Below are 24546 nucleotides of genomic sequence, written 5' to 3'. Positions count from 1 at the left end.
TTCACATTTTCTTTTCAAACACCATATTTTTAGTATTCAAGTTGTAGTTTTTTAGGGGGGGCAAAAAGATATGTTTGCCCAGAGGTTTTCCGTTTAGGGGGGGCAATTGCCCATTTTGCCCCAACGTAGATCGCCACTGATGCTGAACTTGACTATAAATACGGTGATCTCATCTGGATTTGGTCACGTGATCATTTTCGAGGCGCAGCGCACGTGCAGTTGTGGCGAGGGCACTTCCAGAAATTCTGGATCCATGCGATTTTGGAGCCAATGTAAAGTCTATGGGGAAATGGTTCATTTTATTTGTTTTTCTTATCACACCTAAACTTTCAAGTTTTTCACAAGATACACCCTGATTCATGTGTAGAATTGATTGGTCTTTCATATGGTATCAATTTTAGATTTTTATCGGATAATTTCAAAAACTACTTACCATTTAAACAACAAAAAGAGGTGATTGCGGCTAAGCATTGCGACAGCCATGTCATGTCATTGGGAAATTACGATTTCTTGTGCATCTTCATTTTAACTGTTCTCGACGCCAGTACCTACTGGATGATTCATGCGTAGAATTTGTGGAACTTTTGTCTTTTGTCACTGTTAATGCCTTTATGAAATAATTCATCAAATCATTTCGCCCCGGCCGACATGAACGCCGCTGTGAGCCGGTTTTGGCGTCGGGGAGAGAGAGAGAGAGAGAGAGAGAGAGAGAGAGAGAGGAGAGAGAGAGAGAGAGAGAGAGAGAGAGAGAGAGAGAGAGAGAGAGAGAGAGAGAGAGAGAGAAGACAGAGAGAGAGAGGGACGGGGACGGGGACGGGGACGGGGACGGGGACGGGGACGGGGACGGGGACGGGGACGGGGACGGAGACGGAGACGGAGACGGAGACGGAGACGGAGACGGAGACGGAGACGGAGACGGAGACGGAGACGGAGACGGAGACGGAGACGGAGACGGAGACGGAGACGGAGACGGAGACGGAGACGGAGACGGAGACGGAGACGGAGACGGAGACGGAGACGGAGACGGAGACGGAGACGGAGACGGAGACGGAGACGGAGACGGAGACGGAGACGGAGACGGAGACGGAGACGGAGACGGAGAGAGAGAGAGAGAGAGAGAGAGAGAGAGAGAGAGAGAGAGAGAGAGAGAGAGAGAGAGAGAGAGAGAGGAGAGAGAGAGAGAGAGAAGACCAGGGGCCATCGGTGAGGCGGCGTACCCGCGCGGGAGCTCCACGCCAGGTACTGGGAGCGGGCTCGCCTTTTCCTCGTAGTGACCCATCAAGGCTGGGCGGCGGCGGTACTAGTTTCGCAAGGGACAGACATGGAGCGACTCGGGACTCGTCTCAGTCCGGCCGCTACCCAGCCGCCCGCCGCGCCTGGCCGGGCTGCTGCTTCGCCGGCCGGGTGGAGCAGGCGGCCGTCCCGGCTCCCGCCCGTCTGGGATGCGCTCCCCAACCGCAGGGCGTCGGCGGCGCCCAAGAGGCACAAGAATAACGGCGGTGCTGCGGGCGGCTTGTGGGGTGACGGTGCCGCGCTCCTTCCCCGGCCCCTCGCCGTCCGTCCCCCCTCCCTGGTGCCGTTTTCTTCCAGGGGAGGCGCCCCGGCCGCCGTGCCGGGGCGTAGCGCAGTCTGTGCTTTAAGTACAGCAAGATATTCACCCAGGCTAGATTAAGGCCACAACAACCTAGGATTAAGGGTGGCTACAGACTTCAGACTTAATGCAGGTATTATATATGCAACTAAATGACACACATGGTATTTGTTCTAACCTTCTCAACAGAAAGTGAACATGTCAGGACAGGACCCCTCGGTGACCATTATACTCAAGGGGTGTAGGCACTGATTCCCCAGGGGTGAAGTGATAGGAGCACAAACATGAGTCACTAGTTGGCTCTGTGTCTTTCCTCCTGCAGGAAAAAATATATGTGTGATGCCCAATGTGAGGTAACTGCATATTATAAAGCTGGAAATATTGTACAAAGTTATGACAACACAAGCAAACTATACATGTTACTGCTCTTGTTATTGCTATATTGATATGAGACCTCACAAGACACAAAAATATGCATGGTAAAAAAGGGAGCAACAATACATTTCAAATGTAGCTTGACATTAAAATGATCATGAATTTCACTACATAAAAAGTGAATGAAATTAAGTGATAATCAAAGGCTGGAAAAGAAGATCAGCATAACTACATAATATGTCTTGTTTCCAAAGCTAAAGTATGATCCTCAATGTTGCAAAAGTTGGTTGACTTTTACAATAACTTTGAATAAAAAAACAACATATGGTAAACAGTCACACTTCAAGGAAATCGCAAGATCCATCCAACCTTTGACATGCCCTGTTTGGAATGCTGTTAACATGCTATGATCTTCACAGAATAGGTAAAATCAACTCAAAATATTACATTCTTTTATTACAAATAATATCTTCCAATGAAATTCATTATGGTGACTGCAGAGCTCATTCAGTCAATCAGAGACTGTGCAGAGACTTCATCATTCAAACAATCAGAGAATCAATGTGCAGAGACTAACACTTTAAAATCTAGTGACATTTCACAAACATCTTTAATGCTACAAGCTTATGCTTACCAAACACTTTTTCATGACTCAAATATGGTGGTGTTTATTTTAAGTGAAAACATTCATCCAGCACTAAGCAGATTATTTCTAAGCTCCACGAAGTCCCAATTTCTGTTGGATTTTGCTTGGAGTCACTTCATAGTTTGAACTCAAAGTGCCTTGTGGATTTACCTCAGTTATGTAGGTAAATCCACAAGGATTGATGGGCTTTACCTCAGTTATGTAGCTGCTCCCTCAATTTAAGTTTCTCGTTAAATTTCATTGAGGCGTTGCAAGATGGGCTGTAGCCAAATTCTCTTCCCTGTTTGGCTGATGCTCATAATACCTGAACATTTTTAATTCCAATTTTTGTAGCTGTTAACAATTGATGAAGGTCCAAGTACCTAGACAACAATGACGTTACAGAGGAAACCCCTGGCTGTGTTTCACGGGCGCGCTGGCGCTGCCAGCGCATTCTGTGAGCTAGCGTCAACCTCTGGTAATGTTGGAGGTATAGGCTTGTTGATGTCTCTATGGAAGTCAAAAGTGGCTGGCAAGTGTCGCGAAACACCACCCTTATTTTTGCACAATAACAATAATGGTGTGATAACTGTTGCTGCAAGAAAATATAAGGTGAAGTGAAGACGTGAAGTAAAATCAGGTCAGACATTAATATATACCCGAAAATAGCAGTGTATGGAGTACCTATATTCACATTACCAATAATATGATGCGCAACAGGCCATAGAAAAACAGGTGAATGTTGAATTGTAACCCAATTTCAATATCAACATGGCACTTGGCATTAACAGTAAAACACAAAGTTTTTGATGTTAAATCAACAGAGAAAACTCCTGAACATAAACAAAATGATCAGAATGTATAATAAGGATAATAGTATAAATAAAAACCGACGAATCAGCCTATCATCGCCCTTACATATTCACCACTCCCCATTCCACGCACAGATTGTTTACCCCTTGGCTTACCCCGTGTTCGCAGTCTCCCGGACGACGAAGATTGTATACGCCGTCCGACCAATCATGTTCAAGATCAGCGGGGCTTGGCCGCGGTTCTCGAACGCCATTGGCCAGATTACGCAGAATCTTCGTCGTCAGGAAAGCTGTGAACACGGGGCTACATTTTTCGCTATGGTAACAAAAGCGCCAGAATTGACTACCAGAATTGGATCCGAAGGTCAAATGGGTCACGTGACTGTGCAGTTCAGATGGACAACACCTGCTGAACTTCAACTTTGATTTGTAAAAACTTGGAAAAAACAGTAAAAACTTCAGTAAAACAAAGCGTTATCAATCTCTGTTTAAAAATTTAGGCACAGACAGTCGTTGCTTAGCAACCCCCGGTTTAAATGGCAAGTTGCCTAGCAACTAGGAGTGTTCACCTAGCAGCATCATTTGCTACTATTTTCCTGAACAGCAATAACAATTCACTGATGGAGGACAAGGTCAACCTCCGAGGCCTTGTTTATTTAATTTAGTTATTCATTTGAGTAGGATTGTTAGCTTCATTTGGCTGGTTGGTTGAATTCAGAGTACGCAATCTGTGATTAACTGGTGAGTGGGTATATTGCAGTTGGGCAAACTAGACTTTTGGAATCAAAATATGGAGGCATCAATAATTTGATTCTGGTGCCTCAATAATTTGATTCTGGTGGGAGGAGCCATGACCAAATATGGGCATGGAATCAATTTTTTGATTCATTTGGGTACACTTTTGACTTCAAATGTATCGTTACGGTTGAAAAAAGGCCCATGACGGTGAGATTTTTCTCTAAAAAGGTAGAAAAATGTGGTAGGTTTGCAGCATATTTACGTCTGGACAACGAGTTGCGTTGGAGAGGCCGGAAATAGTGGCGATTTCAGGACCGCAAGAATGGACCGCCATTGGAATGATTCTTTTTTAAATCGTGCACTGTTTTCGGCCGGAATTTAATAGTTACTACAAAATATTTTGTAATTACGTTTCCACCAAGAATGAATGCCATCAGGGCAAAATTTTAATACTATTTCATTTTGTCAAAAAGCATATAGTGCTGTTATATTGCAGTTTTAGCGCGTTTGTTACAAAATATGAAGCGAATAAGCGTCAGTGTAATTCGCACTATCTTAAGCGATTGTTGTTGCGTGGCTACTGGCTAGCTTTCCCAGTACTTTCTCGAAATTATCATTCTCGGTATTCTCTTTTTGGCGCTCATCGTTGTGAATTTCTGCTGAATTCTGGCGGCGGCGGTGCTGCGCCGCGCTCGGTCCGCGTCGGTTTAGTGTCGGCCATTTTCCCACCTGGAAAATCGTGATTTGAACAAACCGGTAAGGTTCTCTGTTCTCTCCTTACTGTTACGTCTCTGTTTTGTTAATTTGCTTCTTTCTCCATCAAAGTTTCCTTCATACTCGTTTCTTGGGTGTGCCTCCTGTGAGATCTCGTTTTTCAACCCTCTTCGTGCGTTTGGCACGCTTTTTTCGGCGCATTTCCAACCATCTACATTCTCTAAACATGGCCCCTCCCCTGTCCCGCCCCCGCCCTCCCCTGACCCGCCCCCTCCTCGAAGATTCCTCTCCGGGCTCGCCTGGTCGAGGCTGGGAGCCGCTAGACGACGTGCCTGACGGGCAGTCGTTTATCATCCTGACTAGTCCTGATCGGTCCCTCCAGGGTCTGTCACCGTTTCGAATCAAACGAGAACTCGACTCCTTAATCGGCCCGGTTGTCACCGCAAAGGTAGTCCGATCGGGATCTCTTCTAATCCGGGTTAAAAACAAGGCTCAGGCCTCGCTGGCCCTTTCGATCCAGACTTTCCTTGGCAACGAAGTCGCCGCCAGCCCTGCCACCAAACTGAACTCGGTGGCCGGCACTGTATTTGCCCCATCACTGAAAAACATGGACGAGACGGAGCTCCTACACGAACTGCGGCCGCAGGGGGTCACCCTCGTCACTCGACTCCGCTCGCGTGGCCCCACCCCAAACCCGAGGATCAAAATCCACTTTCTGGGCCTTACCTGCCCACCGGCTATATACGCGGGATATGAAATCTTGGAGGTCAGGGAATGGGAGCCCAGCCCCCGCCTCTGCCGACAGTGCGGCAGCTTCGGCCACAACCAGACGACCTGCAGGTCAAAGCGACTGAACTGCCTGAAGTGTGGCACATCCGGCCACAAGGTCGATGAGTGCGACCGGGATCTCTACAGGTGCGGCCACTGTGGTGGCCCGCACCCAGCCTGGGATCGGATGTGCCCCGCATGGGAGTACCAAAAAAATAAGCTCAAAGCCAAGCTGGCACCACCACCCCCGCCCCCACCGTTCCCGCCGAGTTCCTACTCGGAGTCAGGTGCCTCTGAATATCCGGCGCTCTCGCCCTCTCCACGCAGGGCCTCACTCACGGACACCGTACCGAGTCGCGAAAACCCGCCGGTCCAGAGTCGCACCCCGAAAGCCCCTGTCCGTCGACAGCTGAGCGCGCCCGAGGCTGTGGAGACCCCCGCGTCTGAGCCGGAGCGGGTGACTGAATCGCCCCTCAGCCCGGACGGAAAGCAGACGGAGACGTCGGCCGGTCCTCCGGCTGTCACCCCGGGACAGGCGCAGTGCGACCGCGGCGACGACGAATCGGTTCCAAACAGCACCGGCAACATGGTGATGGAGTCATGGGTCGACAGTATCGTGGACACAGGGGCGGACTCAGACGTTTCTGACACAGAGACCGTCTCTACAATCGTGGGTCCGGTGGCCTCTCCGCCCGCCGACTTAGAGACGGATGAGGCCGCCCCAGCGGCGAGCCAGGATGTAAACGCAGACACTCAGCATCCGCGAGCCACGACACGCGCCCCGTCCCCAACCCCGTCAGAGGGGATGAAGACCAGAGCCGCAGCGGCGGCTGCTCGTGAAAAATCTGTTTAACACTCAACACACATAAAACATGCATCGATCTGATGAATTCGTCCTCCAGTGGAACACTTCCTCTCTAGTGAGCCACTGGGGCGAATTCAAGAACTATATATTAAATAAAAAACCGTTGATAGCCGCCATTCAGGAGACCCATTTTCTGGACTCAGATTCCTCTAATTACAACTTTAACATACGTGGATATACTTTATATACAAATAACGTAAATGAAAAACCCCGCCGAGGCGGCTCGGCCCTTTATATTGCTAATAACCTCTTGCACCACGAAATTCAGCTCCGCACCACGCTTAACGCGGTCGCAGCTCAAGTCAAAATAGCGCAACATGACCTTGCCATCCTTTCCCTGTACCTTTCCCCAAGCCACCGCTTTTCCTCCTCTGAACTCCGCCAATTGTTTGTCCAGCTTCCCCACCCCTGCCTAATACTAGGAGATTTTAATGCCCACCACAGATCCTGGGGCTCAACCATAGGCGTAGGAACGTTTTCGAAAGTGGGGGGGCCAGGGTCCCAGAGGTCCAAAACCTAACCTACCCCCAAAATCCGATTTCTCCTCGGATTTCGGCCACTTTGTTTTCGCAAACATGCTCAGAGGTAAAAAAAAAATCGAGACAAAAAAAAAGAAAAAAAATTGGTTGAAATTTCAGGGAGTCTCCCGTCCATAAACTCAAACTGATGGACGCGTTCCTCTGTCCTCCGCAGCCGTTGGCACCCATGCAAATTCCAGAGGCATCCAGCAACTTTTTCATTACGAGCAAGCGTGAAACGTGCAAAGCGAGTCTTTTCAATATACCTATAAAAATAAGCATGGACGGCCCAGCTAGGCTCAGCCAGGCCTATAACGTTTTTAAGAGGTTTTATATCAGCGACCACTGCAACTGGGCTGATTGACTATCACTTATCAGAGGCCGGTGTGGGACTTTTAGACGGTCTGGGCCTTCAGAGGCCAGTTTAACCCTCCACGGCCCGGTCCTATAGGTTTTCTACATACGCGCTGGCCGAGGGGGCGGGGGGCGGGTACGACCCCCCTCGCCGTTTCGCCCCAGGTGGAGCTAGCGCGTCGCGGTAAAACGAGCGTGTGCGCCGTTACGAGACGCAGAGATCGATACCCGATTTTATGGTCCTAGGTCAACCGGTGACCTCTGACACCGTTCCGTGCTTCTATCCTCAGATACTGAAATCCTTCTCCTCCACACCGCAACCCCCTCCGGGCTGGACAGGCAACTTTATCTCATGCGGGCTGCTCCCTTGGAGCGGCACCGCTGCTCCCGAGGGAGCGCACCCCGTAGCCGGGTTCAGTGAGTGCCTTGGGGCTGGGTGGCCTGTCGTCTGGACGGGCTCAGCCCCGGCGACTCACTAGGGTGCCTGCCCAGACCAATGTCTCCCCCTATATCCTATCATCCTTCCGGCTCTGAAATGGTCTCATTGGACCGAAAGGGCCTAACCCAACAAAACAAACAAAAACCGGTGACCTCTGAGGTCAGGTCAAGTGCCTCAATGCACGGTTCCGTTTTTGGTGAATAACTTCGCCAAAAATGGCCGCAGAGCCGCGATTTTGCCAGCATCGTGTGCGCCTCTCTCAGGCGCGTCGAATGATATACTTTTTGTTTGGGTGAGGTAAACTTAGGGTGTTGACCTCGGGTCACGGTCAGGTCGGCGTCCCCAGGTCACGAAATTGGTCGAAGGAGGTCATGTCGCATATCATTCGATTCGGCAGGTCTTCTTGACTCCATAGGTGGCTTTCCCGACTCGCTAGCTCAATTTGATCGGTACCTAGTTATTGACGAAAAACTAATAAGACCCTTATAACTTCATAAATGACGTCGCGCAAGGTCAACATTGCAAAAGTGACGCATCGAACCTTGCAAGGAGTGCATGAAATCACGATTCGGTGTGCTTGAGATAGTTGGAGATCGATCGTTCCCGGCGCCAGAAAAAGTTTTCAGTTTATCCCCATTGACTTATACCTAATGGTGAGGTCACGAAAATGACCTGACCTCATATGAACTTAAGGAAAAATCCGAGATAAACATTATACAAGTTGAGAGACTCCTATTGGATACTAGGTCCTCCAAGGTTCATTTCCCTGTGAAATCCCCTCTGGCAGTGAGGGCGTTGCGAAGTTGCGACATCTGAAGACCGTGCAGAGGTTCACTTATGACCACATGGGTCAGTGACCTGATCTGACCCGAAAATGCGGTTGGTGTCAAAAGATCCCGTTTGATTCAAAGGTCAGGTATGCCAAGTTTCAGCTCTCTATCGCCGGCGTGTTCGGAGCTATCGCGAAAAAAAACCTATGGAGAGGCGGCACCCGCCCCCCCCCCGCCGGCGAGGGTTAAGGCCCTCAGAGACCAGTACAGGGCCTGCAAAGGGCAGGATGAGACCTTAAGATGCCGACTTGGGCCATCAGAGGCTAATGTGGGTTCTTACAGGCCAGTATGGGCCCTCAGAGGTCAGTGTGGGACCCTAAAATGCCGGCATGGGCCGGTGTTGGACCCCAGAGGCCAGCAGAAGACCCTCAAAAACCAAGATGGGCCTCAGAGGCCAGCATCGGGTCTTCAGAATCCAGTGCAAGGCCCTCAGAGACTAATGCGTGTCCTTACAGGCCAGCATGGGCCCTTAGAGGTCAGTGTGGGGCCGTAACAGACCGGCATGGGCGGGACTTGGAACCTAGAGACCAGCGGAGGGCCCTCATAGGCCAAGGTGGGCCCTCAGAGGCCGATGCGGACCCTTGGAGACCGGCATCGGATCTCCGGAATCCAGTGCGGGGCCCTTAGAGGTCAATGTGGGACCCTAAAATACCGGCATGGGCCGGTGTTGGAACCCAGAGACCAGCAGAAGGCCCTCAAAAACCAAGATGGGCCTCAAAGGCCGGCATCAGGTCTTCAGAATCCCGTACAAGGCCTCATAGGCTAATGTGGGTCCTTACAGGTCAGCATGGGCCCTTAGAGGTCAGTGTGGGGCCCTAAGACCGGCATGGGCCGGCGTTGGACCCCTCAGGCCAAGGTGGACCCTCAGAGGCCGATGCGGACCCTTAGAGGCCGGCATCGGGTCTTCAGAATTCAGTGCAGGGCCCTCAAAGGCACCTAAAGGCTAGTCTTGGGACCCCAGAGACAGAAATGAGGCCACCAGAGGCCGGTGTGAGGCCCTCAGACGCCGGCTGGGCCCTTGAGGCCGGTTTAGGGGCCCTCAAATGAGGTCAATGTGGGTTCTCAGCGGTCAATGGGGGCGCTTGACCGCCACTGAAGGGCCCTCCGAGATCAGTGTAGGACCCTCAAAGACTGGTTTGGGAGCTGTTAATAGCTAGCGTGGGATTCTTGAGTCTCGTGACAATCGAATAAGAGCCAGAGCCCCATACGCCCATGGGGGCCCATTGGTTGTTTGGGGGGGGGCCAAATGATATGATGGCCCCCTGATTAGCCTTTGGAGGGGGGAAGGGCATGGCCCTGATCCCCCTCTGCGACCGCCACTGCACTGAAAGTGGAAGGGGGAGGGGCAGAAACAGACATTGCTGGCCCCCAGCCTGTTTGAACCGAGGAGGCTGAGGCACGGTCACCCTGGCCCCCAGCTAGTACGCCTTTGACGAACTATGCCGACCCCAAGCAGATAAGGTCAAGCGTTGGTCGTTTGTATATGCATTCTCCTGCACCGTGCTAGTATTGTCTTGGTATTGCCTATACCTTTTTAGTGCTCGCTGTCCCGCGCCTCGTATTCAACAAAATGCTGTCACCAGGACTCACAGTCTTGTCTCTGATATGGTTTCCTTCATTGAGTGAAGGAAATTGCGGTCAATAACGCTGTAGAAACAAAAAGGAATCCTCATTAAAGGGCAAGCTGAATAGTTGTCAAGTTACCGGGTGGTAGGTTAGGTACAGACAGACACTTAAGTCAGCAAAAAGTGGGGGGGGCCAGTTAACATTGCTGGCCCCCCCACCTCCGAAAGTGGGGGGGCCATGGCCCCCCCGGCCCCCCCTGTTCCTACGCCTATGGGCTCAACAACGAACAACGCGCGCGGAACACTAATTGATAAGATAATGGATTCACTTGATCTCATTTGCATTAACAACCGCACACCCACTTTCACCAGACGCAACCAAGGACAAGTCATACACTCCGTCATCGACTTGGCCTTCACAGACACTAACACCGCGACACTTTTCACTCAACACGTCGGAGATGATACACTGTTTAGCGACCATTATCCCATTCACTATCAACTTAATGTCCCTTCAGGACAAGCCAATTTCACATTTCTTCCTCGTTGGAACTTTAAGAAAGCTGATTGGGCCTCCTTTCAAAAACATATAGATGAACACACTCCCACCCCTCCCCCTGACATCAACACCTTTTTAAACGTGATTCTCGCTGCTGCTCACCAAAATATTCCCCATACCCACCCCCCACGTGAAAACAAAGCTGCCCCTTGGTGGAACGCTGACTGCAATCGAGCTGTAGCTCTGCGGAAGCGTGCCTTACGAGTCTTTAACAAATGTATTTGCGATTACCATGAAAATGCCCTCCGGAAGGCCCGATATGATGCTTCACAAATAATACTTAAAGCAAAACAAGAAGGATGGCACTCCTTCTCTAACAGCTTTAATAGATTTACTCCCCTTTCTAAAATCTGGTCGCTAATTAGAGTTTTTTCGACAAGGCGCAGCACAACTTACAAAATTCCTCATCTCTACATTAACAACACCCACTACACCACTCCCCTTCAAGTTGCGACACAATTCGCCCAACATTACGCACGAATATCTTCTGCTCAACAATACACACAAGTACAACATGACAGCTTTAACACAACACTCGACACCCTCTCCTTCGACTCAGCAAATACTGAAAATTATAACAAGCACTTTGACTTGTTCGAACTTAGACACGCCATATCTCGATGTGGTGAAACGTCGGTAGGGCCGGATCAGATAGCCTATCCTTTCTTCAAAAACCTTTCTGAATCCGGCCTTGAAAACCTTTTGATAGTAATCAATAATCTATGGGAAAACAATTTGTACCCCGAGAGCTGGAGAAACAGTACCATCGTCCCCATCCTTAAACCCTCCAAACCACCCTCCTCCCCCTCTAGTTATAGACCTATATCCCTAACCAGTTGCGCTGCTAAATTGACAGAACATATGGTCAATGGACGGATTAGGGCATATCTAGAAGGTAACTACCTCCTCTCTCCACATCAAACAGGATTTAGGTCCGGCCGCTCCACGGCAGACAATATAGTCCACCTCATTGATGACATCCAGAAGGGCTTCCAAAATGACATGTATACATTTGCAGTTTTCATTGATTTTCAAAACGCCTTTGATAAAGTAAATAAACAAGCCCTTCTGATCAAACTTCATAAGACAGGTATTCGCGGCCACATGGCCCATTATATCTCTAATTTCCTCAAAGATAGAACATTTAACGTACGATGCGGTAACACATTTTCTCCCAATCTTAATCAGGATCACGGCCTCCCTCAGGGCAGTGTCCTCTCCCCAACCCTCTTCCTTATTATGATTAACGACCTTTTTCAAAACCCACCTAGTAGCCTTAAGCATTCTACTTTGCCGATGATGTGGCCATTTGGGTAACGCGAAGAAACATTGACTCGGCTTTTGCCTCCGTTCAAAACGCAATGGAGGATATTCATAGCTGGTGCGATAAATGGGGCCTAGTCTTGTCGCCCAGCAAAACAGTAGCACTTATATTCTCCCATAAGTCCCGTTTTAAATTTGATACCGAACTTAAAGTAAAGAACCAAACTATCAAATACGTTAAAACGTTCAAATACCTCGGCATCACACTAGATAGTAGACTCTCCTTTAAACATCACTTTGAAGACGTTAAAATGCGTTGCACTAGGCGCCTCAACATACTTAAGTGTATAGCAGGAAAGGATTGGGGTGCTGATCGCAGCACCCTCCTTAACCTATACACTTCCCTAATCCGTCCTATCCTGGATTACAACAGTTTTCTATTTGATGATATAGCTTCTAATCAGATCGAATCACTTCAAGTTATACAAAATAAGGCCCTGCGTATAGTTACAGGAGCCCAATGCACCACAAATATCAAGGCTCTCCACGCAGAATGTAATATTCCTCTTCTCTCTCACCGCCGTAAACTCCAACTCCTTCGCTTCTATGCGCGCACTTTCTTGTCCCCTTATTCGCCTTCGCACCGCATTGTCTCCAATCGATATACGGACGACCCTCCCACAACGGCCCAACTCAAATACCCGATAATCGCCTATCGCATAGAAAGGACACTCAGTGATTTCCAGTTGGATTTTCCATCTATTTTTCATCGGCCACCCATCTCTTCTTTCTTTCTGCCAGCCATAGAGAATATTGCATTCCTGTACGCAGAGGCAAAATCAAAAGTCACAAAAGAAGAAAGCATTCAACTTTTCTATGAGCATAAAGAAGAACATAAAGACTATGCATACATATATACAGATGGTTCAGTTTGTGACGGGAGGACGGCAGCCGCTGTCACATCTGACCATCATAACAAAACAAGTAGGCTACACGACGACCATAGCATATTTAGTGCTGAGTTGATAGCCATTCACTCAGCACTCAAATATGTCTCATCGAAAAACATAGAAAAGGCTGTGATCTGCACAGACTCAGCTTCATCGGTAAAGGCAATAGCTCACAGAAAAATGGAAAAAAACGAAATCGTTTATAAAATAAAAAAGATGATTATTGGCTTTACCGATGAAAACAAACACGTCATTCTCCTGTGGATTCCGTCCCACGTTGGAATACAGGGGAATGAAAAAGCGGACAAGCTAGCCAAAGAAGGTCTTCATCTCCCATCTCGAAATCATCTCGCTCTCCCCCTTCCGGATTTTCTGTCTTCGCTCTTCCGTGCCTTCCAGAGATACCGCCAAAAATGCTGGATAGATGATCATACACCACATCTCTTCTCCATTAAACCGAAACTTTGCCATTTCTACTCTTCCCATCAAAACACAAGGATCAAAGAGAGAGTCCTAGCCAGGCTCCGGCTCGGCCACACACAACTCACCCACAACTACATCCTGGACAGAGCACCTCCACCCATATGTCACCACTGCCGCGACCACCCACGCTACACCATCTCACACTTCCTCCTCCACTGCCCACACCTACACCAACACCGCAGACATATAGTACAATACATTAACACACATGGACTCTCTCTCGACCTTCCGACTCTCCTGGGCGACACTCATCCGGATATCCACGACCTTCTGTTCGTCTTTCTCGCCGACGCTCGGATCATCAAGAGCCTTTAGCGTGTTAGGGCCGCGGCTGCCGCCCCTAAAACGCTAATCAGAGCCCTCGTCTCCCGGCTCACCCCCAAACTCACACATTAATTAATCGCGGTTACAGGGCTTTTTCCCTCGCGCCGTTTTGGCTTAGGTGCGAGGTTTTTGCCCTTTGCGTTAGGCGTCGGGTTTTTTATTATTTAGGACTTTTTCTCCCGACCATTACACCCCACAACAAGGCCCCGCCGGGGGGCTGGAGCCTAGAAGGTCTTATACCTTCTGTCAGTGCGATGAAAGCTTCCCGGCTCCATTACACTGACACCAGCTCACAAGTGTTCATGCCTATTATGTATTGTTAATAAAAGTCATTCCCACTGTTGTGTTTGCGACTCCAGACATCTCGGCTCTTTGGCTATACACGTAAGTACCTCCCTTAGCTTTGATTCCACATTAAGATAGGATCCCACGTTGTTTTTGCTACCGGGTTCACATAAACCGGTTTAACGTAAGACTTGCTGCCCGGCGAAAATTGCCGGAGTAACTGCCCCCTGCTCGGGTATGGCACTAGGCCGACCGAGCAAATAAAAAAAAAAAAAAGTCAACAGTGCCAGAAGTCACCAGAAGTTAACTTGAGGGAAAGCTATACTAATTGCTCTTGTCCATCCACTAAAATTTATTAAATATTTTGCTTTGTGTATTCCAAAAGAAGAGGGAACTATTTCATTTGTGCCTTCATGTCAGAATTGAAGGTGGATCATTAAATTTTCAACGCAGTTTACAAACAAGCATTTGGTCTTTCTCGTTTATAAGCAGTGGCAAAGAAAAGGTTGATCAATCCTGAAGTTCAGTCATCGTACCTCAACTTGGCAGCAAGATTCCCCAAGGACAGAGGATATATTGTATACATGTCCTGTAAATCAAACCAAACAAGCATTTGGTCTTTCTCGTATATAAGCAGTGGCTAAGAAAAGGTTGATCAATCCTGAAGTTCAGTCATCATACCTCAACTTGGCAGCAAGATCCCCCAAGGACAGAGGATATATTGTAAACCTGTCCTGTTAATCAAAACATTTTTGTGCCTTCAAAGGCTTAAGTTATCTGTGGTGTGTTCGGAGTTAGGCTATATGGCCGTTTTTGTTGTATGTTTATGTGGAGATTGAATATAACTGTGACCCTGTGCTTGTTTGTATACTTAAGGTCAAACAGGGAACAGCACATTCACATAACATACTCACCTAGCAGTTAGCACCTAACTCATAGCTGCACCCTGCAGGATCTGTACTTGTTCATGTCTCGAGCATTAACAAAGCACTAAAGTAGCTTAGTAATCATTTCCCACATTTTCTGAGCATCTAACATGACATACAGCAGTGCAGAGCAGCTTCAGAGAAGAAACACTTTAAATGCACAGTCTCACACCAGCCACCCAATGAGCCAGTTCCTCAGTTGACTGTTTCCCTGGACACAGCGTGGCAATGTGAGCTAACTTTTGGCAAGTTGGAGGTTAGCAGGTACGATTGAGTTAGGGTGAGTACCTACCTATAACTGGGTGCTACTGCCATGCAGGTCTTGGGTAGGCTGCAAATATGTGTGATGATTGAGGTTAGGTCAGCTGTCAGGTTAGTCAGGTTCAGGTATGCTCATTGCTCAGGTCACATTTTTATGGACATTTGGCAAATTAAAAAACTAACAATCTGATCTTAGGTAAACATACACAACTACTGACTATAGGAAGTAGGAACTGAGCACCTACCTACTTGTGCCTACATCTCATACCATGTCAGAGTGGAGTTCCTTGGTGGAAGATTACCCTCAGTACTGTTTATCCCAGCCCTGTGAAGAAAACTAATACTTTTAAGCTTTGAGTCACTGCTGGCCATCCACAGGAAGAAACGCTGAGACTGAGAGCTTTGTCATTGTATATTGGACCAATAATGACTATCACGAATGACTATGAACACATAATATGATCACATTGTTGCATGGATTGTCACATTGACAATTTTACTACAATCCTTTTTTCAAGAAATACAGTTATGATGATTAACATCAAAATCAACATAAAGTGGATTTAGTGATCCAAGCTTTCTCCTCCAGTAGCAATGGAATGATCTCCTGTTTCATTTGCCAGACACTGAGTACCTGATGCACATTACAATCTGCATAGCATCTAAGCATAGTAAAACTGCCCAAGTCCATTCATTCTAGATTTTAACTTGATAGTTAGCACTAATTTATCTTGCTGTTGTAAGTTATCATTCAATATTCATACCAATACATCAATATGCGCTCATCAGTCAACATTTTCTGGTATGATCCTGCTCAGCGTGCTCTTCAGTATTGCTCCAAGGTCTGCAATATTATAGCTTGTTTTTGGACAATACCTAAGCTCTTTTAATTTTACTTTTTCTTGCTGATATATGAGCCCGATCAACTTGCGTTTATCAACCAAAATTTCATAACTTGTTCAACTTGATATTGATATTACTCAGTAGTCAGGACCTCTGTCAGCCTCCTGGATACTTCAGATTGTTTTCAGTCAACATGCTTCTTAAATATGATATAAGTCAATCTTAAGGGATTCAAAACATCCAACAAAACGACGTACAAGAGCAAGAAAACCACCAGATAAACTAAAAAATGGCCTTGGAGCAGAGCCAAGTGGTGCTCCATTTGTTTGTTTACATTGATTGTAGTGCTGATGTATTTTTAGGACTCTGAACGTCGGCTTATAAAAAAATGAAACGTTTTTACAAAAGTTGTAAGGCAAGTAATATTTATCTGAAAGAACTAAAATATTCAAAAGCCAAACACTATGACATACATGAATCGGAACGAAAAAGTAACCCAAAAATCCAGCCTAATCACCGGCTCCTAAAACTGCAACACAATCGGCACTTTTCCCCGCAACTCGTTGTCCAGACGTAAATATGCAGGTTTGCAAAAAGTGTTACCCCAAAACTAAGAAATTGTCCCTTTGGCCTTGTGAATGGGAATAAGACAGGGCCACTGTCCATCACGTAAGAGCTGTTTTGAGGAAATCACACTGTATGTTATTTTTGTATCATGAATCACATACTAACTAATCAGTATTTGTGTAAAATGGCAAAATGAAATTTTCAAACCCCTAATTATCATTATTTTAGTGCTTTTATATTTATTATATGGTTTTTACCTGTTGCTTCAGTTTTTGTATTCTTGACCTTTAAAAATTGTGAATTGTTATCAAACGTAGTGAAGGTAAAGTACAACAATGCTATAGGTATCTGTTGTGGTGCTGAGGATACCACTAAATGAGAATAATAGCAAGATAAATATTGTATTCTTGCAAGTCATTGTTGCCTATCTGTTAACATTACCTGTGAATCAAAATAATGATTAGCCAGCTGATGGGGAATCAATATTATGATTATCTGTATGAAGTGAATCAATTTCTTGATTGCCTTTGACTACCTATAGAATTCAAATTGTTATGATAGGAGCAATATTATTTTGCTTAGGAGATAGTTCCAGCATTTCTGTTCAAGATCAGGCATGCTCCTTCTTGAAACACTCTCTTATTTTTATGTGATTGGTAAGTTAGAAATGGTCTGCATTTATGCCCAAATATGGTCATAAGGAATCAATCTTTTGATGCCTCCATATTTTGATTCCAAAGGTCTAGTTTGCCCAACGTTTTAGAAGAACGAAGTCAAAGTGAAAGCGTAGGTTTTACAGATCAAGGTCTTTTCAAGCACTTACATGAAAAGCCTGCATGAAGCCCCAATTCCCTTGCCAATTCCTGTGACACTGGCTAGCTGAAAATGCCATCTTGCTCTTGAATATACTGTTCATCCATGTATGTGCATAGTTATTCATTCCAATGGCTTGTTTTGTGGTGTGTGTACTGTGTAGTAGGTACCTTTATGTGTACTTTGGGTAATCTGACAGACTTGAAAGACTTCTTGAGGGCTGTTTGTCTGCACAGCCAAAATGAAATATGCTGCAGCACGCATGCGCAGTGAGGACTACGTCACCTGTTAGTCCTGCCCAGCAGCCGACACCACTGCGTCACCACCTGTGTGACGTCACCTACTGAAGCATGCTTCGTTTTCCTGCAGCCAGAAATTCGGTGCTGCAGGAGGTGAAAGTGGCGCGGATTAAAGTTTGCCGTCCAATATTTCTTATTGTTGGCAGATTGTATGCTGTTTTTTGGGTATCATTATCACTGTTTTCGGTGGCACATTGTTACTAACCACATTTAAACCCAATTTAACCGCTATTTGAGCGACAATCACCAGTTCACCCGCGCAACGGTTCGCCGTGTTTGAAATAGGCTGCAGCGACTCTCGGCCGTGGCGTGCCGGCGGAGAGTGGGCGGAGCCAGGTGGTTGACGTCATCTAAGTATGACGCACGCAGCACAGATCTATGCTGCAGGGACCTGAGCAGCCCTCTGTTTTCATGTCTCAGGTATACCGGGTGGCCCAGAAAAAACGTTCCCAACTTTAAATCAATATTTCTCAGAAAGTGATAAAGATACAATATTGAAACTTCGAGTAGTCAATGCGGCACACATTTTCAGTAAATGATGTGATTTTCAGGGTGTTCGGTAAATTACTTTTTAAACGGTTTGTGTTTCAAGCATGCCATGTAAAAATTACTTTTTTGCTCCGATGTTTACTCAAAAATGTGAGTGAACGGGTCACTTTCACCCCGCGGCACCGCGGCCTAGAGACATGACTGCTACTGGCAGCTAGTCTCATTGATGGTTCGGGTCTCAGGATGACACATTCCCTCAGGCAACCACGATGGCTCTGTGCCAGCGGCATCGGAAGAAGTTTCCAGTTTTCTAACCATCTTGTGGCTCAAATGCTTTCCTGGCTGACATTCCTGGGAAAATGTAGCTTTTCAACAAGTTTTTTTTTTTTGTCATCTGCTGGCAATGTTGTTTTTCATAAGCTATTCTGTGGTCTTCTGGTACAGGAACCATGGTCTGCTTTAGTTTGTTTTCCTTATCCGGTCGATTTACTGTCTGATCTACTGAAAGGAGGGTAATCAGCAGCAATCCATGCACCGTGCCACTCCTGCTCGAAAGATGATTTGGTGTTGAAACGAATGGCATCCATGAGCACCATTTTGGCTCAGTATTTAAATATTTGGCACATAAGTGAGACAAAAATATTTACATACTACGTGTTGGTTTCATTCACGTGCTCTATTTTTTCTTTTTTTTATAACATGGGACGTCTAACCCAATCATCACTATCGTTTGACATCGGCAAAAAAAAAACAAAAACGTCTTACTTAATTCAACTCAAGATTGCCAGCTTTAAAATGATGGTATAGTGTTATGAATTGGCATACCAATGCGCAAAGAAATGACGCAAACTTGATGAAAGTTTTGGCTCGTTATTTGCACTCGAATTTGATATATAGGCCTCCAAAGTTCGGAACGTTTTTTTCTGGGCCACCCGGTAGACATTATAATTAGCTTTGATTGATATCAGTATCACCAGTATAACGCCTTATGGGGCGACTAACGGAGCGAGCGAGAGGGTGGGCCTTGCACGTGCGAAATTGCGAGGGGGTACCTCCAACTGACTTGTGCACGGCACCCTACTAACCGGTCTCTAGCGATGTGCCAAATTTGGGCACAATCGGCCCAGCCGTTCTCGAGATCTGGAAGCGGCACCCTGCACGTGCGCACGTGCAAAATGGGTCCCAACTGACTTGTGCACGGCACCCTACTAACCGGTCCCAAACTGTGTACCAAATTTGAGCGCAATCGGTCGAGCCGTTCTCGAGATCTGGAAACGACCCCTGCACGTGCGCACGTGCAGCAGCACCCCAACTCTGGCACATGGATATGCAGTGCCTAGTGGGTGCCTACCTACATGCCAACTTTGAGCGCAATCGGCCAAGTAGTTACCGAGATATTGCAACAATTGCAAAACTGACACCTCTTCGTTTTGCACGTGGCACGTGCATAAGGGGTCACCCACATGCATCGGGAATAGTCCAATACTTGGTAGAAGGAATGAAGCTACCCTACAAAAATTACCGCATGTAAATCGGTCAAGTGGTTGCTGAGATATAAGCCTCGCAAAAGCGTCCGCACGGCCGGCCGGCCGGCCGGCCGGCCGGCCGGCCGGCCGCTCATACTCAGAAATTTCCGTTAATCTAAGGAAAGACTCCGCTCGCTTCGCTCGCTCCGTAATTATTCATTGCTAACAGTGTATTATAGTCTGTTTTTCGTATCTTCTACCTTCACTCAAAGATGTTTTGCCCCTCCAGCACGTTTTTTGGGTATAGTTTTCAAATCTTGACCGCATGGCCCACCACTCATTGCAAGAGTTTGTTGCTCGTGTTGGAGTTCGCCTTCGCTGCGCAGATAAAGTCGGAAAAGAAACCTTTAACCCTCGCCCGCACATGCCATTTTCCCATCCTAGAACGCACATGGGGGGGTGGTTGCCACCCCCCCCCCCGCGCCATTTCGTTCCTGTTGCAGATAGAGCTTAGCAGTAAAGACCAAAAAGATTCTTTGGGAAGAGACGAATCCAATGATACCCAGTTTTACCTTCTCAGGTCAGTCATTGACCTTCCAGGTCAGGTCAAACTAAAAAATGTTGCTGTTTTGGGTCACCGTTGGATATCAAGTGCGCTGCTTATCAAATACCGATGACGATGCTGTTTTCTGGTGCCAAGCCAGCTAGAACCTCTTTGTCACACTATCCGACCAGAGTTTTGCTGCTGAGGTCATTTCAGGTCAAGTTAGGTCAAGGTCAATTATATGTGTTTGTATGTCTGTGTGTGTCTGTGTGTATACTGATGTGTGCACCGATTGTTTTTGGGTCCATATCACATGAAATCATGATCTGAGAAGCTTTTACCAAAAATGCAGTCAAAAAACTTCACAAAAAGTAAATTCAGCTTGCCTAAAACGCAATTATCTTAGATGACCTAGGTTGACCTTGACCCTGACCTTGACCCCTGTACATCGTCGAACAACATGTTCCATGATAGGTGGGAGGTAAGACTGGCAAAAAAGGCCGAAATCAGGGTGTCAAAAGCTCACAAGGCCCATGGCAAACGCAAGATGTTGAGAATTGGCCATTTGGGTCATGACATGACCTGAAAAACAAGGTCATATCTCCGAAACCAAAAATCATAGAAACTTGACATTTTCAGTGGACATCAAGAAAGGATAGACGAGCAGCTATACGAAAAATCAGCCTTCTAGCTCTAAAAATGTTGAGTGCAGAGCAGAAAGACTGCCTGGGGGGGGTGGCAACCACCCCCCCCCCCCCCATGTGCGGGCGAGGGTTAAGCTAGAGTATCGCTTGTATTATCGTTACCACGGTTTATTGGTACTGACTACCGACCTATACACAAGGACGTTTTGCTGTTCATAGGTACTTGCATTGTGCGAAGCGCTCTTGCTTAAAGTTTAAACCTTGCACTTCCTTTTCATTGGGTAAAAGAAGCTAAATGTGTTTTATGCTCTGCCATATTTTTTCCAAATGCTTTTATGTTTTGCTTTATTTACGTTGCGATAACTTTTACACCGACGAATAACAAAATTGTCTTAGCCCACGCCCGCTTGGGGGTCCCCAGGCAGATTTGCTTGATCTTACAGTTTTCCTATCTGCCTCACGCAATCATCCCGAAAAGTAAAAAAGATACGAAGACGCGGGCAAGAATCGATAGAGCTCTCAACAATTACTTTCAGCAGTATACGTATATAGTATATACCGCATTTTGCTGAGGTCAATAGTGAAGGCCACTGAAGGTCATAAATTTAAAAAACTCCCGAGCTTAACATGTTTGGACAAATCTGACCAAACCTTGTCAACCGATTGAACTACAGCGCCGTCGAAACATTTTTAGTTCTAGCAGCTATTAGGTATTGTCGAAAGCTGCTGGTGATCTTTATCATCTGACATGACTTTTTGACCACTGGCAATCACCAACGCCTTAGGGCTTATATTATGATTGCAGGTAATAACAACAATAACACCATTTTTCGTATTATACTGCGCTGAAAGCATGACGGAGTTGAACTGTGCCAACACCATCGGTGTATCTCCGCGCCTTCAACACTTTTCTTTCTGATATCCAAGGAAGTAAGTTCGTTATTCTGGCGATATTCGTTGGTTGTGCTCCTTCTTCACCGCCTTATTTCAGTCACCTAACCCACATTTCTTTTGCTTTGAAACGTTGAAAGAAAACGTTACGATCATTTTGTCTTGTCTGAGACCAAGGCCATTGCCCTTCTGTTGTTTGAAAACATAATGAAATTAGAAAGGGATAATTTTGCCAGAATGAAAATATGATGACACCTTTTTATGCAAATGCATTTCACTTGACAAAGAACATTGCATTTTGATTAACGAGATAGGCCAAGGGGACAGACGTTCGATCTTGCGTTCGAGATAAAAATTGACTTTGCAGCGGTGTTGATTTAATTAGATGTTCGCTGGAGCACGTGATTAGAGAGTTTACCGTCTTTGAGTGAAGGTAGAAGATACGAAAAACAGACTATAACTTTTTTTCTGCAGGTAAAGAGGTCCGAACACCTAGAAGAGAAACCAGCAGAAATCATCCTCACGTGAGTGCTTTCTCATACATTTTCCTTCCTGTCCGTGATGGGTCACCTGTGGCCACTGCTGCTGTCGGCCAGCCTCTGGCTGTCTGTGTGTGCCGCGGGCGACAACAGCACCCTGCAGCTAGTGCAGGTGCTGTTCCGACACGGCGCGCGCACCCCTGTGGTCGTGTGCCCCACTGACCCGCACCGAGACCTCTGGCTGGACGAGGGGCTCGGCCAGCTCACGAACCAGGGCAAGCAGATGCAGTTTGAGCTGGGACAATTTCTGCGGACACGCTATGACGGCTTCCTCAGCGAGAAGTACCACGAGAACTACACACTGGTGCGCGCCTCGGACGTGGACCGCACCCTGATGTCGGCTGAGGTCAACCTGGCCGGTCTGTACCCGCCGAAAGGGCGCGACGTGTGGAACCCGGACCTGGCGTGGCAGCCGATCCCGGTCCACACGGAGCCCATCACCTCCGACAGGCTGCTCAACTTCATGGCCGCCTGCCCGCGCTACGCCATCGAGCTGAAGCGCGTGCTCAACACGACGCCGCTGCGACTGGTGGAGAAGCAGAACCAGCCGCTGTACGAGTACCTCAGCCAGCACTGCGGCGCGCCCGTCCGCGACCTCGAGCAGGCCATGCTGCTGTTCGACCTCCTCCTGATCGAGGACGCGCGCAACTGGACGCTGCCGGCGTGGGCCACCGCCCGGCTGGCGCCCTACAACGCCACCGTCTACCCGGACGTGCTCAAACCGCTCAACGAGCTGGCGTTCGACCTGCTCAGCTACGACGCGGCGCTGCGCCGTCTGGGCGGCGGCGCCCTGCTCGCAGACATCACCGAGCACCTCTCGCAGAAGGTGTCGGGCACCCTGTCGCCGCCCAACAGGGAGCTCTTCATGTACTCGGGCCACGACTCGGACGTGGCGGCGCTGCTCGGCGCGCTGGGCGTCTACAACGGCATCGCGCCGCCGCTGGCCAGCTGCGTCATCGTCGAGCTGCACCGCGACGCGTCAGGCGCCTTCTTCGTGGAGCTGTTCTACCGGAACGACACGGCCGTGGAGCCGTACCAGCTGCGGCTGCCCAACTGCACCGGCCGCTGCCCCTGGGTGGCGTTCCGCGACCTGACGGCGCCGGTCCGGGTCCAGGACGGTGCCGCCGAGTGCGCGCCGCCCCCGAGCGGCACGCCGACCGCTCAGGAGGTCACCATCATCGCCCTGGCCGTCTCCCTCACCCTGCTGCTGGTGCTCTGCGCCATCGGACTCTTCATCTACTGCCGCCGGAGCCGCAACGGCGCACTGGCCTACTCCCACTTCGGCGAAATCAACGGCTAGAGCGGGGGCGTTTGGCGTGTGGTGCCGCTGCCAACGACCCGGTTTGAGGCTCGCCCACATGCAGGCGTGATGTGGTCTTTCCCGATGCCTACTTATCCCGCCTACCAGTTAACTACCAAGGATCAGCTTTGGCTAGCTGCATGACAGAGATGAGCTATATTATCTACCAGTCCTCTGTGAAATCTGTATCTTGTATAACCCATGTGAAGTACCTATATCGTGCATTTGAGGTTGAAGACAACGGTCAACAAGCAGTCAGCAAGATATATTGAAGGCTGATGTGAAAGGCTTTGGGTGAGAAGTGTGCATGTAATAATTGCAGTAATGCCACAAAATGTCACCTAATATTTGTTTAACGTTCAGTGAGCGCATGGATTTGTGCTTTCAAACAGTCATGGGCATTAATAAGGTGAGCCCAAGCAGCCTCGCTGCCGTGGATGTTGCTATGGATCTGATGTTTACCAGCAGTCTAAATGGATTTTGTGTGAGCCAGAATCGTACAATTATTTCCAGTAACTGAACTACGCTTAGCAAAATCCAGCATTCATTTGTAATTTGTTTTGCGTTTGGGTTTGCTTGAAGCGCTCGTTCCTAGCGCTTTTAGGTTGATATTGTGTTCACAACTGTGTGCATTGTTGTATGAATGGTCGTTGCTTTGACCTTGGGGCTATCTTGTAAGGGTCGTTCAGTTTAATTGGAGTAATTTCGTCTCCAGCAGTGTTATGGGATTTGTATCAGCTTTATTGATGGCCATTTTCTCCTTTGTCTTTGATTGGTTTGGTTATTTTACCGATACCTGATATTGGTTATTGACTTGTAAAGCCACAAAAAGCCAGTATTTAGAGCGACCTTGCTGTATGCATATGTGAGGTAAATAAATGAACTAAACAGCCAACCACAGTGTGA

General features: G+C 47.7%; 1 protein-coding gene across 11 annotated transcripts; it reads left to right on the top strand.

The window, feature by feature from the left end:
• Positions 1 to 4001: 4001 nt before the first annotated feature.
• LOC122376641 (prostatic acid phosphatase-like) lies at positions 4002 to 24535 on the top strand. Of its 11 annotated transcripts, none has more exons than XM_043356534.1 (3): positions 16662 to 16757; positions 21716 to 21840; positions 22276 to 24535. In XM_043356534.1, the coding sequence occupies exon 3, from the start codon at positions 22363 to 22365 to the stop codon at positions 23638 to 23640; it is 1278 nt and encodes a 425-aa protein (XP_043212469.1). In that variant the 5' UTR covers positions 16662 to 16757; positions 21716 to 21840; positions 22276 to 22362; the 3' UTR covers positions 23641 to 24535. The 11 variants fall into 11 exon arrangements, with proteins under 11 accessions (XP_043212466.1, XP_043212470.1, XP_043212476.1 ...); XM_043356533.1 differs by lacking the exon at positions 16662 to 16757 and adding an exon at positions 17446 to 17460; XM_043356531.1 differs by lacking the exons at positions 16662 to 16757; positions 21716 to 21840 and adding an exon at positions 4002 to 4144.
• The last annotated feature ends 11 nt before the right edge of the window (positions 24536 to 24546 follow it).

Source organism: Amphibalanus amphitrite, unplaced genomic scaffold, assembly GCF_019059575.1.
Source record: "Amphibalanus amphitrite isolate SeventyFive unplaced genomic scaffold, NRLGWU_Aamphi_draft 002220F_arrow, whole genome shotgun sequence".
NCBI lineage: Eukaryota > Metazoa > Arthropoda > Thecostraca > Balanomorpha > Balanidae > Amphibalanus > Amphibalanus amphitrite.
Note: the sequence above shows the minus strand (reverse complement) of the source record. Positions and strands in the feature narration are given on the sequence as shown.

What these genes read in the sequence shown, in the direction of transcription:
- LOC122376641 (XM_043356531.1), top strand. Translation starts at nt 22,363, where the DNA reads ATGGGTCACCTGTGGCCACTGCTGCTGTCGGCCAGCCTCTGGCTGTCT.